Source organism: Rana temporaria, chromosome 5 (assembly GCF_905171775.1).
Source record: "Rana temporaria chromosome 5, aRanTem1.1, whole genome shotgun sequence".
Lineage (NCBI taxonomy): Eukaryota > Metazoa > Chordata > Amphibia > Anura > Ranidae > Rana > Rana temporaria.
This window is the reverse complement of record NC_053493.1, coordinates 313,023,829-313,044,015: the sequence shown is the minus strand read 5'-3', so window position 1 is coordinate 313,044,015 and position 20,187 is coordinate 313,023,829. Positions and strand designations below refer to the sequence as shown.

Genomic DNA, 20,187 nt, shown 5'->3' with positions numbered 1-20,187 from the left:
TTTACACAGCGCACACAGCTGCTGCATCTGTTAGACCCCTTTCACACTGGGGAGTTTTTCAGGTGCTTTTGGGCTAAAAATAGCGCTTTTAAAGCACCTGAAAAACGGCTCCCCTGCGGTCTCAGCAGCAAAATACCTCTGCAAAAACGACAATAAAGCCCTGCTAAAAATACCGCCGACGCCACCCATGCCCCAGTGTGAAAGCACCCTTAGTGAAATAAATCATTCGCTTGGACCAGCAAAATCCAAACAAGCGCGTTAAACTCACTAAAAGCTTGACATATATTAGTCATATTTATCCAGCAACACCAGGCACTTTGCCAGTTTAAATGCGGGGGAATGGGAACTAAAATATATATTATCAGTTATGTGTCATAGTAATACAATTCTAAATCATGATTAAAAAAGCTTCCAAATTACTACTTGGTTATTTTGTGTATAATATTGCCAGGCATAGTAGAAAGAGTCGCCAAGGTTTTCGTCTGCTGACAGCATGACGTTACTGGACGTATCTAAAAGTATAAACTAGCAGCCTATTATGGAAATGATCCAGAAGGAATAAAGGACCCGGAATAAAATGAAATATATATACTGCCAAATTTCACAAGCACTGTATTTTGTTGCTCACATTTATTGGTTACAACACATACAAAAGGAATGCTTAGACCATTCAGAATACAACAAATTCTAAAGACATTTCCATTTTTGGTAAAACTACCTGACTGACCACTAGGGCTGCTGGGGGACCTATACAGCCTACTTGACAGCCCCCCCCCCTCCAGGCATGGGCATTTAGGACTGCTCACCCACACCAGCACATCTGCCAAATTAAGACTTCCCTGCTGTGTTCATACAGCCTTGGCATCCCCTTAGAGCAGAGGTGGGCAATTATTTTACCAAGGGGCCACATGAGATGATGGGACTCTTGTGGAAGGCTGAACCAATATAGGCTAAACTTAAAGGGGTTGTAAAAGGTAAAAAAAAAAAAAAAAAATTCCCCTAAATAGCTTCCTTTACCTTAGTGCAGTCCTCCTTCACTTACCTCATCCTTCCATTTTGCTTTTAAATGTCCTTATTTCTTCTGAGAAATCCTCACTTCCTGTTCTTCTGTCTGTAACTACAAACAGTAATGCGACACTTTCTCCCTGATGTGGTGTCGCGCTTACCCCCCCCCCTGGACTACAGGAGAGTCAGGACGCTCTCTACGTTGCAGATAAAGAAGCTGTGGGCATCCTGACTCTCCAGTAGTCCAAGGGAGGGGGCGAGCACGACACTCCACACCAGAGAGAAAGCCTTGCATTACTGTGTGTAGTTACAGACAGAAGAACAGGAAGTGAGGATTTCTCAGAAGAAATAAGGACATTTAAAAGCAAAAGCGAAGGATGAGGTAAGTGAAGGAGGACTGCACCAAGGTAAAGGAAGCTATTTAAGAAAAAAAAAAAAAAAAAAAAAAAAAAAGTTTTTTTAACCTTTACAACCCCTTAATTCTGCCTTAAATTGGAAGTCCATACTAAAACTAAAATGCCTGAATCTATAGACACCTACAATCCAACGCTGACCTATCTAGCCCTGTAAAGAAGAAATCAGTACACCTACCTTTTCTGAAGCCGATCCGACCCGATCTCCAGTGGCGGAAGCTCTGCAGAGGACACAACCCACAACGGCTATGAAATGAATGGGAAGTGACGGCACCTAGACTTACTTTGGGGCTTCCGTTGTCGGACGTGTCCTCCACACCGGCCCACACGCGGCCGACAGCTCAGCGTGGGATCGGGTCAGATCAGCTTCAAAAAAGGCATGTATACCGATTTATTTCTTTACAGGGCTAGATAGGTTAGTCTTAGATCGTGCGTGTCTATCGATGTATAGATTTTTTTTGTTTTAGCATGGACTTCCACTTTAAGCTGGCGATACATTGCTCAAAATGTGGCTAGCTCAGCATGGACGGGACAAATTTCAATCCATGTAAAGATTGACTTCTGTGCAAGCAGTCTGTTGGATCCCCCCCCCCCATATTATGTACAATACTTGTGCTCATTGACCCATGTATAGTGCAAGGGCACATAACACACATGAAAGTAAAGATAATGGCCAAAAGGCAATGAGCAGAATTTTACTGGTAAAATAAACCCACAAGGTCTGTAAAATGTCGATCTGATTTAAGCAATCCGTTCGCAGAGTCACTTGTAAAGAAGGAAAATAAGGGGCAATATACTTACCCTTTCATCATATGATGTGCCTTGCTGCTCCCTGGCCACTGCAGGTATCCTGGGACTTCCTAGAATGTAGAGTACCTGCTCTCCTGCTGTATGCTATTGGTCCCTCCAGCTGGCTTGTATGTTAATACAGGATGGTCAACCTGGCAGGAGGAACCACAGAGTGCATGAAGGGGTAAACAGGTATTCAAATATCTGCTGTAGCAGTAGCTTAACACATAGGCAAGTAGGCATTTCCTCTTTTACAACATGTTCCTTCTGGGTCCTGTAATGGCAGCGTCACTTTAATGGTTGTTTTTGGACCCTAATTTTACTAAGATTCTGCCTCAAACTTTGAGGCATTTTGTTGATTTTGTTTTTCTTTTTTAGAAAGATCTGTAAAAAACTGCATTGGGGTTGGTTCGCCAAAGGAATAGGGGTTCTCTTAGCAAAGTGAATGTTTTCCTAAAGCGGTTGTAAACCTCAGACATTAAATATGAACAAAGCATATCCCTCTATAGAGTGTAGTTTCAATCCAGAGCACCAAGTGTCATTTCTGTCTGCTGCTTCCTTCCTCTATCAGCATGAGTCATTTCTGACAAGTTTTCCTGACACCAAGAGAAAAATGGTGACATGGGAAGGAACTCCAGCTGATTGACACCCTCAGCTCTATTCCTGTGTGCTGTGTGGAAGAGGGGGGGGGGGCTCTTCCCTCCAATCAGCTCTCAGAGCTCTCCGTACTGGGATGTAACTTCAGTTTTCCGCCATTTGCTTTTAAGAGCTGGGAGATCCTGTGTAAATTCTGCATTTTGATTGGCTGTAGGGGAAAAGATGGCTATAAACACGTTCAACTTATGTAGGTGGATTAGTTCCACCTCTGTGTATGGCTAGTCACTTCGCTGGATATAAAGTGAGGGTTTACAACCAACTTTAACTTCACAGCAAATGCCCAATCTGGCTCAAGGATATTTAAAAATAATAAAAAAAAAAAAAAAAAAAAAATGATTTTTGCTTGCATGTGGTTGAATAAACACAGCTTCACTGTATTTACTAAGCAAAGCAAAAACACTCACTTTGCCAAGTGAAGATTATTTTATTCCTTTAGTAAATCAAAACCACCCAGTTACATTACAAGTAAAATCTTTTTTAAACTTTTGAAAAAATATATAAATAAAAAACACCTTTACTTGATTGTTTTATTAGGTATCAGATGTGTGGCATTTGTTGATCAGTAGAAGAAAAGGTGAATCCCGGAAACCGTGTTAAATATAGCTGCGATCGTATAGTAGTCACAGTCTAAGTTTGTCACGCTGGCACAAAGAAGCTATGTGACAGAGGTGGGTGGTGTGAGGAGACAGTATTAGAAGTAGATCTTCAACAGCCATGAAAGCTGGCATTACAGGAAAAACAAACACTTGGTACTCAATAGGAAACTAGAATAGGTTTTTGTCAATCTTATTTGAATGGAAAAAAAAAAAAAAAAAGTGTATAAACTGATCTTTATGCAATTCTAACATATAATATTGGTGGTTTCCATAACATTTAGTTTGCAGATAATTTTAGGTGCATGCTGGGCCAGTGGCGGTGCGTCCATAGGGACGCAGGAGCGCCGCCCCCTCTGGCTCGCTCACAGCCAGTAAAATATATAAAATATATATTTTCGCCGCTGCCGCCCACTATTCAGCTGGCCGGATGTTGAGCGCCGGTCAGCTGAATAGCGGCAGCTGACTGGCTATGTGTAAGTGCCTATCAGGGCCAGCGGCCCTGATAGGCTGTCCGAGTACAGCCCTGAGGCTGTAGTCGGCTTCCTGAAGCTTATCCTCGGGACGTACCGGCCGGACGTCCGAGGATAAGACTGACAGGCGTCTCAGCCAGTAAGGTAACCTGATTGGCTGAAGCGTCATCGAGGGCGGGACGAGGGACATCGAGGGACGTAGAAGCCATAAAGGTAAGTGCCAGGGGGGGTACTGGGCACGGTGGCTACAAGTGGGGGCACAGTGACTACAAGTGGGGGCACAGTGGCGACAATTGGGGGCACAGTGGCGACAATTGGGGGCACAGTGGCGACAATTGGGGGCACAGTGGCGACAATTGGGGGCACAGTGGCGACAATTGGGGGCACAGTGGCAACAATTGGGGGCACAGTGGCTGTGTTTGATGGCATAGTGGTGACAATTGATGGCACAGTAGCTACGTTTGCTGGTATGGCACAGTGGCTGTGTTTTGATGGCATGGCACGGTGGCTGCGTTTTGATGGCATGGCACAGTGGCTGCGTTTTGATGGCACGGTGGCTGTGTTTTGATGGCATGGCACAGTGGCTGCATTTTGATGGCACAGTGGTTGCGTTTTGATGGCACAGTGGTTGCGTTTTGATGGCACAGTGACTGCATTTGATGGCATGGCACAGTGGTGACAATTGATAGGTACAGTGAGGCTGCAATTTTTTTATTTATTTTTTCGTTTGCGCCCCCCCAAAAATTTTGAGCACCAGCCGCCACTGTGCTGGGCTAATAAGAAATGCCAGTTAACATTTAACCTTGTTGCTAACAAAAACCCTGGCATTTGTATTCAGCCCCCTGAGTCAATACTTGGTAGAATCACCTTTCTCTGCAATTATAACTGCAAGTCTTTTTGGTATGACTCTACCAGCTTTGCACATCTAGAGAGTGACATTTTTGCCAATTCTTCTTTGCAAAATAGCTCAAGCTCTGTAAGATTGAACGGAGAGCGTCTGAACAGCAATTTTCAAGTCTTGCCACAGATTCTCAATTGGATTTAGGTCTGGAGTTTGACTGGACCATTCTAACACATGAATGTGCTTTGAGCTAAACCAGGGATCCTCAAACTACGGCCATCCAGCTGTTGCGGAATTAAACATCCCATGAGGCATTGTAACACACTGACATTCACAGACATCACTAGGCATGATGGGAATTGTAGTTCCTGAACAACTGGAGGGCCATAGTTTGAAGACCCATGATCTAAACCATTCCATTGTAGCTCTGGCTGTATGTTTAGGGTCACTGTCCTGCTGGAAGGTGAACCTCCACCCCAGTCTCAAGTCTTTTGCAGACTCCAACAGGTTTTCATCTTAGATTGCCCTGTATTTGGTTCCATCCATCTTCCCATAAAACTTTGACCAGCTTTCCTGTCCCTGCTGAAGCGAAGCATCCCCACAAAAGGTTGAAAATGTTTCACCGTGGGGATGGTGTGCAGTGTTATTTTTCCGTCACACATAGCATTTTACTTTTAGGGGAAAACAAGTTCAATTTTGGTCTCATCTGACCAGAGCACCTTCTTCCACTTTGCCGTGTCCCCCACATGGCTTCTCGCAAACTGCAAATGGAACTTCTTATGGCTTTCAACAATGGCTTTCTTCTTGCCACTCTTTCGTAATGGCCAGACTTGGGGAGTTCACGACCAATAGTTGTCCTGTGGACAGATTCTCCCACCTGAGCTGTGGATCTCTGCAGCTCCTCCAGAGTTACCATGGGCCTCTTGGCTGATTCTCTGATTAATGCTCCTTATGCCCGGCCTGTCAGTTTAGGTGGACGGCCATGTCTTGGAAGGTTTGCAGTTGTGCCATACTCATTCCATTTTTGGATGATAGATTGAACCTCATGAGAGGTTCAAAGTTTGGAATATTTTTTTTCTTTTTTATAACCGAACCCTGCTTTAACCACTTTCTTACTGGGCACTTAAACCCCCCTCCTGCCCAGACCAATTTTCAGCGCTGATGCACTTTGAATGACAATTGCGCGGTCATACAACACTGTACCCAAATGAATTTTTTATAATTTTTCACACACATAGAGATTTCTTTTGGTGGTACTTGATCACCTCTGGGGTTTTAATTTCTTGCTAAAAAAAAAAAAAAGACGTAAAATTAAAAAAATAATCATGTTTTATATTTTGTTAAAAATGTTTGCAAACAGGTAATTTTTCTCCTTCATTGATATGCGCTGATGAGGCGGCACTGATGGGAACTCATAGGCACAGATAAGGCGGCACTGATGGGGACAGATAAGGCGGCACTGATGGGTGGCACTAATAGGCGTTACTGATGGGCACAAATAGATGGCCATGATGGGCATTGGTAGGTGACACTGATGGGCAGCACTGATTAGTGACTTTGAGAGGTGGAACTGTGGGCACTTGTAGGCAGCACTGTTGTGCACCGACAAGTGGCACACATGGGCAGAGATGAGCTGTCCGCAGCTCTCCCTGATCGGGAGCGATGTCCCTCTGTCTTCTGCCAGTGATCAGTTTTTTTTCCTCCTCACGCTATCAGCGTGAGGAGGAAAAAGAGCCGATTACCGGCTCGGTTTACATCACATGATTAGCTGTCATTGGCTGATAGCTGATCACATGGTAAAGGGTCGGGATCGAACCCTTACTCCAATCTGTGACCCAGTGAGTTTCAGACGCGCTGATCACAGAGCGAGCCGCGCACGCCCTGCAGGGGGCGCGCAGGCTGCTCGAGCACGGGAGAATGTCTATTGACGGCCTCCCAGCAATTCAGGTCCGTGCTGTAGCCGTCATTCGGCTATAGCGCGGACGCCAAGAGGTTAAACTGCTCCACAACTTTATCCCTGACCGGTCTGGTGTGTTCCTTGGCCTTCTTGATGCCGTTTGTTCACTAAGGTTCTCTAACAAACCTCCAAGGCCTTCACAGAGCAGCTGTATTTATACTAATGCTGCGTACAGACGATCGGAATTTCAGACAACAAAACCGTGGATTTTTTTCCGACGTATGTTGGCTCAAACTTGTCTTGCATACACACGGTCGCACAAATGTTGCTGGAAATTCCAAACGCCAAGAATGCTGTGATGTACAAGACGTACGATGGCACTATTAAAAGGGAAGTGCAATACCAGTCGTGTTAGTAGAAGTTTGGTGAGAGACTATTTGTGCTTTTCAGTCCGTTACAGAGTGACAAATGTGCCATCTCCATTACGAACACTAGTTTTACCAGACCGAGCGATTCTGTCTCATACTTGATTAAGAGCATGCGTGGAAATTTGTGCGTCGTAATTGTCCACACACGATCGGAATTTACGAGAACAGATTTTGTTGTCGGAAAATTTGAGAACCAGCTCTCAAATTTTTGTGGTCGGATGGAGCCTACACACGGTCGGAATTTCCGACAACAAGCTCCTATTGAACATTTGTTGTCGGAAATTCTGACTGTGTGTATGCGGCATATGATTTTATTATACACACGTGGACTCCATTTACTAATTAGGCGACTTTTGAAGGCAGATGTCCCATTAGATTATAGTTAGGGGTATTAGAGCAAAGGAGGCTGAATACAAATGCACACCACACATTTCACACATTTATTAATAGAAAAAATTGAAATTATAATTTTCCTTCCACTTCACAATTATGTGCCACTGTCTATTACATAAAATTCCAATAAAATACATTTACGTTTCTGGTTCGAACATGACAAAATGTGGAAAATTGAATGGGGTGTGAATACTTTTTCAAGGCACTGTAGAACAGCCCTTAGCACTGACCACACGTCCGGCCGCCATGTCAATGAATTCCTGTTGGAATCCAAGGATTTGTAGTTCAGCTTTGCACATAAGCATGTCAGATCAGACCTGTGCATCTCCAGATCCCCACCCAAGACCAGACTACAGTCAAAATGAATCTTAAATGAAGGAGCTGAAGAAGTCACACTAATGAAAATCAGTAATTACTCAAGTAAGAAATAAAATTTTAATCATGGACGAGGAAAGGATCTCATCTTTCTGGGATCCTGGAGTTCATCTGTAGGTATAGGCTAGAAGGAGGAAAGGGGGTTATCCTTCTCTGAGGCTTGGTTCACACCTTTGCATTTTTTTATTGCTTTTTGCAGAAACGCACTACAGATCATTTAACATCGTTTCCTATGGGACATGTTCACATTTTTGTTTTTTTCAGCCGCTGAGTTTTTGGAAAGTGCCAGGGACTTTTTTTTTTAAAAGCAAAAACTGTGCATTTTTAGTTTGAGAAGTTGCAGAAAAGCATGTAGTGCGATTTTGTCGCAATTTGCGGTTAGGGTTTAATACGCCCATCATATGGGCATAAAAAATAAAAACATAAAAAATACATAACACATCAAAAAATACACAGAAAGTGCGTCAAAAACGCGTGTGCAAAAAATGCAAAATGCACTGCAATAACAGATCAACAGCAAACTGCATAGGTGTGATCCAAGGTGAAAAAAAATATATATTTTGTTTGGGCAGGTGAAAATAATAAATGATCAAAAAGAAAGCAGCTGGCAAACGCACAACAGAACATTGTGCAAGTACAAACAAATAAAATTGCAGCGCCAAGTGAAATAACAAAATATATATGAAATTAATGAATGACAATCAGTCCATGAGTGTCCAATTAAATATTGTGAAAGAATCCTTTGCAGTCGTGTCTCAAGGATGGTAGACAACTATACACCCAAAAATTAACCTGTCACAATAAGAAAAGGCTGTGGCCTTACCAGATAGCTAGACTCCACATTATAAGAGTCTAGTAAGACATGGATTCATACGTCACGGGGGATCCATTCACTGGATGTAAGCAGGGTGATGTTGATACCAATTCCTCTCTTTCTCTCATGGATACGGTATTAAAAAGGGGGAGAAAAAATCGCCACATAGTATAAACCTGTGATGGTTTATTGAAAAAGTTATATACAATTCCACAAGTCCAGCAAGACATGAATAAAATAATCCTTGGTTGAAACAATCTGCAGATCGTAACTCCACCTTACTAGTTTCCTCATCACCCCGGATGACGTCCTGTATGACGAAACTAGTAGGGTTGAGTTTATGCTCAATCACACCACACTTGTTTGATTGTGATTTGCAGATGGTTTTAACCCAGCATCATTTTATTCAGATCATGCTGGACTTGTGAAAATGTTATATACATTTTTCAATATACTATCATGGTTTTATACTATGTGACAATTTTTTCCCTTTTTTATGCCATATTCGTGAGAGAAAGAGAGAGGAAATGACCAGTGTGGTTGGTATCAACATCACCCTGCTTACATCCAGTGGATGGATTCCTCGCGACGTATGAATCCATGTCTTACTAGACTCCTATAATGTGGAGTCTAGCTATCCGGTAAGGGCACAGCCCTTTTTTACAGTGAAAGGGGCACTTTGGGTATATAGTCCTCTACCATCCTTGAGATACGACTGCAAAGGATTCTTTCACATTATTTGTTTGGAGACTCTCATGGACCGATTATTGTCATTCATTTCATAGGTGTGAGCCAAGCCTGATTCAATCGGGCAAGCCATAAATGGATCAAACATTAGCCGGTTCAGCAGGGACCAGGCAAATTTTGATCCACATAGGGGCAGGGTGTTTGTATATTAGTACCAAAATGTCATTTTTTCCCTTACTTCCTGTGTATGTGACAACTGTTTCCAGGACAAATAGAGGGGGGGGGGGGGGGACTCCCCAGTAGACACACTGGCAGCAACAAAAACTAGAAAGCTTCTGATCCTTCCCCACTCAACCCTCTCTCTACCACTGAATTAAGTCGTTTCCAAAACGGTAAAACTCAATGTCCACAAAATCACAAATCATTTTGAGATTTTTAGATCCCAGATCGGTATATATTAGGTTACCGCAGGTGTAAAGGCTTAGCATTATTGCTGAAATTCACAATGATCATTTCCTATGTGTACAGTAGTTCGTTTGTCTCAAAGTCATTTTTCTTCCTAATATACTGCTAAGAAAATTGCAAAATATAAACAGTTCATGCTACAAAATGAATTCTTTTCATCCCTCTAGCCTTTTATCGATACAAGTGTCGAGTGTTTTTTACTGTGACATTCTCCGAGAGCTGAAACATAATGGAAAGGAAAAAAAAATCAATGTGAACTATTTACAGAAGACAATATCTAGGCGCAATGTAAAGTGAACACACCACCACATGGGCGTAAACCTGCAGCATGAGCTGACAGATTTTTTTGTTGTTGTTAAAAAGGCGCGGGTGTTGTAAATATATAAAATATTTATGTATATAATGCCTGGTGAATAAACAGGACATGGTTTTGCATTTATTTATTTTTTATTGTAGATTAAAGCGGTAGTAAAATGCCGCTTTTTAACCACTTTCCTACCGCACGCCGTCATGGCGTCGTTGACTTATAGGGGGAGGGGATATCTGAATGATGCTTGCAGCTACAGGAATCATCCAGATATCATTATTTTCAGCCGGCGATTCTGTGCACAATAAGAATGATCACAGTGGCAGTTCCGCTACTTGATCATTCTTATAGCCAGGGCTTCTCCGGGATCTCCCGTGCCATCGGGGACCCGGAGAAAGAATCGGCCGGCGCCGGATGACGACGGATGATTTCCGGTCACCAGTCATCTCTATGCCCTTCGGAGGCCCAGGCGCGTCATTATGCATCACATACAAGCACATTATGAAATACTTACCTTAGAACAAAGCCCTCCAGCAGAGCGGTCACGGCTGATAGGGCTTCCATCTTCACCCAGTCTTCCTCCCGGTTTGTGTGCTCTGGGAGTCACGGCCACAGCGTGGAGCGCTTAAGGGATGGCGCGCGTATGCCGTGCATTCGCCAGTGATGTAGCTAGCTGCATGCAGTGTGAATATCTCCTAAACAGTGAAAGTTTAGGAGATATTCACTGTACTTACAGGTAAACATTATTACCATACAGGATTTATATACCACCAACAGTTTGCACAGCGCTTTATGTTAGGACAGTACAGTCACAATACAATTCAATTCAATACAGAATGAATCAGCGGGCCCTGCTCTTTGGAGCTTACAATCTAAGAGTATTATAGGGTTACCTGTAGGTACAAGTTAAAAAAAAAAAAAAAATTAAATGCGGGGACACACTTTTTTTTTTTATTATTAGCAAATGGCATAGGACTGCATAATACACAGAGCGCTGAACACAGGACTGCATAATACACAGAGTGCTAGGTTCAGAACTACATAATATACAGAACGCTGGGCACAAGACTACATAATACACAGAGAGCTGGGCACAGGACTGCATAATACACAGGACTACTTAAAGCGGTAGTTCATCCCCCCCCCCCGACACATCGAGACAGGCATTGTAGCGCGAGCTACAGTATGCCTGTCCCGATTTTTTTAACCCCGTACTCACCTTGTAGTCGTCCATCGTAGATTTCGGCTCCCGCGGGGAATGGGCGTGCCTATGGAGAGGGAGGATGATTGACGGCCGGCCCTGGCACGTCACTCTCCCCGAAGACAGCCGGAGTAGGTCTCGGCTCTTCACGGCGCCTGCGCACAGGCTATGCGCACGCGTCGTGAAGACCAAGCCTATTTCGGCTATTTCCGGAGAAGCGTGACGCGCCAGAGCCGGCCGTCAATCATCCGCCGTCTCCATAGGCACGCCCATTCCCCGGTATCTTCGATGGACGACTACAAGGTGAGTACGGGGGTAAAAAATTCGGGACAGGCATACTGTAGCTCGCGCTACAATGCCTGATTTTAAGGTAAAAGAAATTTTTTTTTTCCGTCGATAGGGTGAACCCCCGCTTTAATATACAGGAGGATGTTATGCCCCGTACACACGATCGGATTTTCTGTCGGAAAAACCTTGGATGTTTTTTTCGACGGAATTTGGCTCACGCTTGGCTTGCATACACACGGTCACACGAAAGTTCTCTGAACTTCCGACTGTCAAGAACGCGGTAATGTACAACAACACGACGAGCCGAGAAAATCAAGTTCAATGCTTCCAAGCATGCATCGAATAGTTTCCGAGCATGCGTCGGAATTTTGCTTGTTGGAATTGCTACAGACTAACACGATGGAGCATACACACGGTCGGAATTTCCGTTCAAAAGCTCACATCGGACTTTTGCGGTCAGAATTTCTGATTGTGTGTATGGGGCATTAGGCATAGAGTTCCGGGTTCAGTAGTTTGCTATGCACAGAGCACAGTTCTGCCCCCCACATCCATAGCTCACCTCTGCAGCCTTCTTTCACAGATTATTCTCTGCAGCCACCTTAGCCCTTTCCCCACAACAGCTAAACTCTGAAATCTCTCCATGCAGTTGCATCAGCTCTGACCCCTACTCCCCACTGCCCTCACCTGTGTACAAACAGACCCCATCTTCTCACATCCCAGTCTCAGTCCTCTCCACACAATGAATTTTTGTCTTTGTCTCTCCTCCACTGAACAGCAGCAGTAGTGGAAGTGAAATTGTCCAGCAGGAGGTGTCAGCTTCCGAGCCACCAGGTTGTTTCTCAGCCAGCATGTCTACGCTAATCCGGGCCTGAATCCAGGGACAGACTTGTTCTGGGGCATGTCCCTAGAAACCAGGGACGTCTGGTCACCCTACTTTACACCCATCTGGTTTTCCATCATCTTGCACAGATGCTTTAAATCAAGGGCTTGTATTTTGGACAGATACTTTAAGAAAAATTCCCCAAAACATGGCTTGTTGGGGGTACTTGGAGGACTGAGGTTGAGAACCACTGCCTTACAGTGTTTTACTGTGCACACTCATTCTGCTATACTGTATTTTGTGCATTGGGTTATGGTAGCTCATTGATTTTTAATAGACTGCCAAGCATGGCAATAGGCTGAAAAAAAAAAAAATATACCTCCATCTTCTGTTTCTCCTACCTCTCGGTACTTTCAGCAATGCTACCTTAAAAGGCCCCTTTCTGCATCTTTTGTATTCTATTGCAGGGGAGTGCTGGATTTGTAACCTGACAGGGTTCCTTTATATTTAAAGGAATATTTTTTTTTGCTGAAATGACTGTTTACAGGGTATAGAGACATAATAGTTAACTGATTCCTTTTAAAATGTATTAAAAATAGAAAAAAATCAATCATATAATGTACCTGTAGTTTCGTTTTTGCATGTTATCCTGCCTGTGTGCATGTACAGAGCCATAGAGCAGTGATGGTTTGGAAAATGAAACTAGAATCTCCCAGTACTGTGGTCATCAGGAAACCGACAACCAGGAAGTGTCCAGAACAGAGAAGAATTACAGCAACATCAGAGCAAAAACGAACAATGAGGACATGAAACCAGGACTGCAGTAAGGTAAAGGAAGCTAAAAAAAAAAAAATTCCTTTAGTGACCCTTTAAGTCTGGATGCCTTTAAAGCGTATCTAAAGCCCCCCCCCCTTTTTTTTAATCAGCGAAATACCTTTTCGGGAGCATCAAAGCTAAAGATGTGTAAAAAGTCTTAGTTACATTTCTAGAGTAGAGAAACATGTCCCCTGCCAACTTGCTTTAGAGAATGGCCCTTGTCCTCTGTGTTGAAGTAACAAGTCCAATATACCCCTATAGAATCAGACCTCTCTCCAATGAACAGGAAGCATAAGAATTGCTGACTGCCAAGCAATAGCTCCAACTTAGCATGGGTGTGTGTTGGACCTCTGCAGAGACAACACTGCTTTTTGTGTGAAAGCCAAGGGTCCTTCTCTAAAGCATGCTGGCAACAGACAGGTTTTTGCACTAAGGCAGCTTTCTAAATAAAACATATTGTAAGGCAATGCATACCTTTCGGGTTGATAAACCTAGAACATATTTAGCAGATTGGTCTTTCACCTTTTTTTCCCACACCCACACTAGAAAGCTACTTTAAACCCCTAAAACTATGTATTTTCAGATAGAAGAGGACCTAGAAAAAAAAGTGATAATTGTAAAAAAAAAATAATAATTGTCGCACGACATTTGGGCAGCTATTTACCAAAAGCTTCATTTCCATCGACATTTTTACAGCCACTTTTCTGAGCGTTTTTTGCAGCTATGGCCTCATGCCCACCATGACTTTTTTGAGCTGTAGATGGCTGAGCCGTTTTTAAGCTGCAAAAAAAAACCAGGACCAGTGCGCTCTGAAGCTCCAGCGTTAGAGCTGTAAAAACGCCAGACGTTAAAAAACGTGCAAAAACGCTACCGCGGACAGGCGTTTTTAAGCTGTAAAAAAGGCTAAAAAAAGTGGCTGTAAAAACGTCCATGGAAATGAAGCCTAATACCCCAAATTCCAAGAAACAGGTTATCAGCTTTAGAGTTAACCATGCATTATGGCCTAAGAATTGTTGTTCTCATTCCAACATCCGAAGATACCTCATATGTGTTGCAGAATTTACGTTTACATGTGCTTGCTCTACACTGTGTGTTTGAATTGGGATGTATAGGGGGTGACAGGTGTTCATTGAATTTTTTTATTTGAATTTTTTTATTTTTATTTATTTCTATTTATTTTTAACACGGATCACTTTTCGGAAGCACAGAATTTTGGACACAATTCTAAAATTGCCATAATAAAAGTTACTTTAGGAAAACGAAAAATTGGGAAAAACCATGATCCATAATTCTGTTATATATATATATATATATATATATATATATATATATATATATATATATATATATATATATATATATATATATATATACACATATATACATACATACATACATACATATATATATATATATATATACATACATACATACATACATATACACATACACATACACACACACACACACACACACACTCTGTGTGTATATATATATATATATGCCATTTCAGTGTGTCTCGCACATTAAGATTGGTTGAGGGTAGTGTCTTTCCAAAATAGAAAAAAAAGTTTAATGGCTTTAAAAATATAAGTCACAAAGTTTGTGTCTCATCTGTTCAGCAGCTACCAAAATAATTTCTCTTCCGCCCCAGCAATACATTCCTGCCAACTCCCTCGCTCCTGACAGCCTCACTGAATGTGCAAAGATAAACTCTTTCATATCGTCTCTCAGTACTTCCCCAGTTTATCTTCAATGCACCCTTACTGGTTCCAGCTCTTGCTGATTGTCATATTTTTAGAAGAACTGCAGCTATAGGAAAAACATATTTGTTACATTAATTGTACTTACCCAACTCTCTGCTGTCAGCTTACGTATCCCATGTCTGCAATGTACCCCAAAAATACATTGTGTATTGAATGAGCCTCACATACAGATGCCAGTACCATGCAATGACAATTGCTCCTCTTTCTTGTTAGTCCTGCGCAGCACTTATGCCATCATGAACAGTAAATGTAGTTTGCAACTTTACAGCATTAAACATGTAGGTCATCTTTTCAAGTCTATGCAATGTGTTCTTTTATCTTCACCCAACTATGAGTAAATGTTTAATAAAAAATTTTAGTGACAAAAACAAACAAAACACGTAGGTCACATTGTAAAAAAAAAAATGGGAGCATTTACCTTAATGCAGGTAAACATAAAAAAAAAAAAAAAAAGAAAACGGTTAGACTTTAGAACCCCTTTATTGTTGATCTCCCCAGCTAGACATAATCACCTTTCCTTAACCCCTTTACCAAATCATTTGGTCACTGGGAGTGAAGAAAAAAAAAAAAAACACCTGGTACTCTTGAGTACGGGGACCATGTGACTCACTCCCTAACTGCTACACATAGAGAAAAATCTTAGCTAGCTACCGCACACCATACAAGCCCTGCATGCCATAGGTGATAGCAGCCTAAGCCCAACTCCATCCAGGATACCCCCCCCGACATGTTTCGTCCCACCCACAAAGCTTAGTCATAGAGGAAACATTTCGGGGGACGTGGCCTGGATAGCGTTAGGCAGAGGCTGCTGTCACCTATTACACACCAGTCTTGTATGGGGTGTCTTGGTTGAGATTTTTCTCTCCTTGTTCTGCGGATAATATGGAGTGAGGGCAGACTCCTAGTCTGACCTGCCATCTCAGTGGAATACACCGAATGGGGGACATAGATGCTGGAGCGCCTTGGGTTCACAATGACATTGTGACGATTGGCAGCTTAGGCACCCTGTGCCCTCACATGGGGGTAGGGAAAGTCTTTAGCTCCATGCAAGCTCCAAGTGACTTGGTGGCTTCATACAGTCTACTCTCTTCATTCACAGTGGCAGAACTTTGCCCTGCATTGGCAAAAACACAAGTTCCCTTCCAGGGAGAACTTTTTTTTGTACAGGCTTTGCTGCAATCTTAAGAATAATTTTCTCTTCTTATCATGGATCTCTCGTATTTGTCATCACACCATTTGTTATCAGTAAAGTAAGTGTAGGTAATTTCTTGTTGTTGACTACTTCCAAGAACAGCTGCCATCATAGTAAAGAGACTGGTGCCCAGTGGTTGATTGCTAAAGACCATTGACTCAGAATGTAGTTGTTGCTGAACATCCTTAGGTCTGCTTATGTAAATGTGTGTGGGCATGCATGTCTATTAGACAAAAGAAAACATAAGCGCTATAAAAACAGGATCAGTACCGTCATTGCAGGCAGAAAAGAAGGGAGGCAATTTTACATCTGAAAAGCATTTTATTTCTGGAATGGCATAATGCCCCAGGCTTCAATACCAGAGTGGAATACACTGCCTACAGGCCATTATTATTCATAATATAATATGTATCACAGAATAAATACTACCTTGTACTAAATGGAATAGAACAGAAATAAAGCAATACCTGCCAGCAAAATCAAATTATATTAAATACATAAATGTATTTCTCAAAAAGACAAAATATTTTTCTATTAAATTTCCATGCACACGCATCATTACTTGCCCTGCCTATTAAAAGCTGTAAGCAACCTGAAAATATTATTCCCTTGCTTGAGCCTGAAACTACAATCATCTTCTAAAGTAATACAGCACTATCAGTATGTTGTCCCTGGTGAGATTTCCCCAGTGGCTATAATGGAGAACAATGTCCATTGCATAGGTTTTCTGACCTGTCCACAGCTCAGGCATCATTAATGTTAAAGCAGTATTAAACTGTAGGGAATGTCTGACCCCTGTATTTGTAAATAACTAGGGTACCTATATTACAGGGTTAGGTATGTATAAGCATGTCCTGTATCTGAATAGCTTGGCTGGAAACACTAGAGGAAAAAAGTGAAGATGGAACGTCTGGGACCACATGTCCTGTCATGAAGTCTCAGACTCGAAGAAGCAATTATTAGGCAAGTGTTCCTACTAATCATTTACTATTGTTGCGTGTGTGTGTGTGTGTGTGTGTGTGTATATATATACACGTATACACACACACACACACACTTTATTTTTTATCCGACTGATGCCTGGTTAGGCATACAATGGCCCATAGGTAGTTGGAGGTCTGGATCCATGACAGATTAAAATGTGTGTGAATGTATGTGTGTGAGCAAGGTGGCACAAAAGTATAATTTCACATTCACAGACTTAACATACCCTAAATATTTTTTTTTTCTATGTACCTTTTCCATCTACAGTACATGGTTGATCTTGCCAATTACATTTCTTCCTTGTGCTAACCTGACCCTGCAAAGCACAAAAGCTAATCTGTGCTTGTGTGGTCAGTTTGCATCCATTGGCTGGCCATTCAGAGGTACAGGAAACTGTGCAAATTACCCCTGTATTGGATAATTTGTTTGGCTCACCACCCCCCCCCCCCCCAACCAGTCACAGCCACGCTCTGGCACATACACATTTCCAATCGCAGCCTGCCTTTTGAACATGCCCACTGCTTAAGCACAGCCTGCCGCTTGCCTCAAGCTGAACAAGTTATGGAATACAGGCACACTGTGGGTCTGAACAGTGTCCTGTAACCCCCCCCCCCCCCCCCCCCGACAAGGGACCGATATATGGTCCTACGGAAGAACATTTTAAACTTAAGCAAAGGGAGTTATGGTCCCTGCACAGTTATAAATGTATTAGAAAGTGTCTATAACATATGTTCACAAATACTGTAATAACTAAATAAAATTAAATTGTTTAGCCCTCAACATTTACTTAATTAAAAACAAACAAAAACAAACAAACACAATAACAGTGCTTAATAAAATACATTAAAATACATTACAATCCATAGGTTTGTCCATGAACTACATTTACATAATGATTTCCTAATACAGTGGAACCTCGGTTTAAGAGTAACTTGGTTTGAGAGCGTTTTGATTTGCGAGCAACTTTTTTTGTTTTGTTAATTCTGACTTTGCGAGTGTCGACTTGCAAAACAAGCAGAATTTAAGCTAAATAGGCCTGCAGTACCTCATTTGGCCTGAGGACGGAGGACAGACAACTGAGGACAGACAACTGAGGACAGACAACTGAGGACAGACAACTGAGGACAGACAACTGAGGACAGACAACTGAGGACAGACAACTGAGGACAGACAACTGAGGACAGACAACTGAGGACAGACAACTGAGGACAGACAACTGAGGACAGACAACTGAGGACAGACAACTGAGGACAGACAACTGAGCCCACCCGCCTGCTATCTTGGGGAGAGAGACTAGATTTCTAGCTGGGGGCTTGTATTGTGAATAATAGCACTCATACTCTAATCCAGGGGTGTCCAACCTGCAGCCCAAGACAGCTATGAATGCATGTGGGCCAACACAAGACCGTAAACGTACTTAAAAATTTGAATATTTTTTTTGGGGGGGGGGGGTTTCTGTAAAAATGCGTTTACACTTAGCAAACGCATGTGGCCATAGAAAACCGCGTCCTTTAGTTGCTCAGTAACTACACAACACTGGGTTTTACAAACATAAAGCAAGCAGCACAAACTAGGATTACAAAGCCCATTGGAAAGCTGGCCATTCAATACAGTGTTCAATTACTACAAGTGACTCTCCTTTGCCACAAACGTAGGCATAGCGATGTCCTCATTTTGAAAATCAAAACAACAATTTTTGGATGTACATACTTGCCAAACCACTTCCTTACTGGGCACTTAAACCCCCTTCCTGCCCAGACCAATTTTCAGCTTTCAGCGCTGACGCACTTTGAATGACAATTCGCGGTCATACAACACTGTACCCAAATTATATTTCTATAATTTTTTTCCCACAAATAGAGCTTTCTGTAGGTGGTATTTGATAAACTCTGTGGTTTTTCTTTTTTTGCGCTATAAACCAAAAAAAGACAGAAAATTTAGAAAAAAAACATATTTCCAATTCCAATTTTTTTTTTAAAAAACTTTTTTTTCTCTCAGTTTAGGACGATACGTATTCGACATATTTTTGGTAAAAAAAAAATCGTAATAAGCGTATATTGATTGGTTTGCGTAAAAGTTATAGCGCCTACAAAATAGGGGATAGATTAATGATTTTTTATTTTTACTAGTAATGGCCGCGATCTGCGTTTGTCAGGCCTGCGATATTGCGGCAGACATATGGGACACTTTTGACACTATTTTGGGACCATTCACATTTATACAGCAAACAGTGCTATAAATATGCACCGATTACTGTATAAATGTGACTGGCAGGGACGGGGTTAACACTAGGGGGTGAGGAAGGGGTTAAATGTATTCCCTGGGAGCGATTCTTACTGTGGGGGGGGGGGGACTGACTGGGGGAGGTGACCGGTCTGTGTCCCTTTGTACAAGGGACACAGCATCGGTCTCCTCTCTCCCTGACAGGACGTGGAGCTCTGCGTTTACACACAGAGCTCCACGTCCTTGCTCTGTCACTGCCGATCGCGGGGTACCTGGCAGACATCGCGGCCGCCAGGCATGCGCATCGGCATTACTTGACACGGCAGACGCAGTTTTTCCCCGATGCGGGCCCTCGGCGGCGCGCGCGGGGAATGTAAATTGCAGGATGTCCACCCGGCACTTGAGAGCCGCGATGTGGACGTCTTTAGTCTACAGCACGGGTCTCAAGTGGTTAATCTACCGCAAAATAATGAGATCATTATTGTTAGTAAATAAGCCAACAGACTTTGCCAACTGTCCAAGCTGTTTGTTATGGCAGGGATCCTGTCAATGCCCAGCAAATATGTGCAGTGTATATTAGAACACATTTGTATTTGAATTTTACTCAGGAAGAAACATATTTAAAGCGGAGCTCCACCCAAAAGGGGAAGTTCCGCTTTAAGCATTCCTCCCCCTTCTATGCCACATTTGGCATGTCTTTTTTTTATTTTATTTGGGGGGGGGGGGGGGGGTTGAGGTACCTAGTTACAATAGGTACCAG

General features: G+C 42.5%; 1 protein-coding gene across 2 annotated transcripts in view; it reads right to left on the bottom strand.

The window, feature by feature from the left end:
• DTNA (dystrobrevin alpha) overlaps positions 1-20,187 on the bottom strand; it is a 303,735-nt gene that overhangs the window by 214,981 nt on the left and 68,567 nt on the right. The window contains exon 2 of one of the 2 annotated variants that reach the window (XM_040354136.1): positions 2,220-2,359. The exons of the other annotated variant lie outside the window; for it this stretch is intronic. Coding sequence (XP_040210070.1) covers positions 2,220-2,230 — 11 coding nt within the window. The 5' untranslated portion in view covers positions 2,231-2,359. The remainder of the gene's footprint in view (positions 1-2,219; positions 2,360-20,187) is intronic. 2 annotated transcript variants of the gene reach the window in all.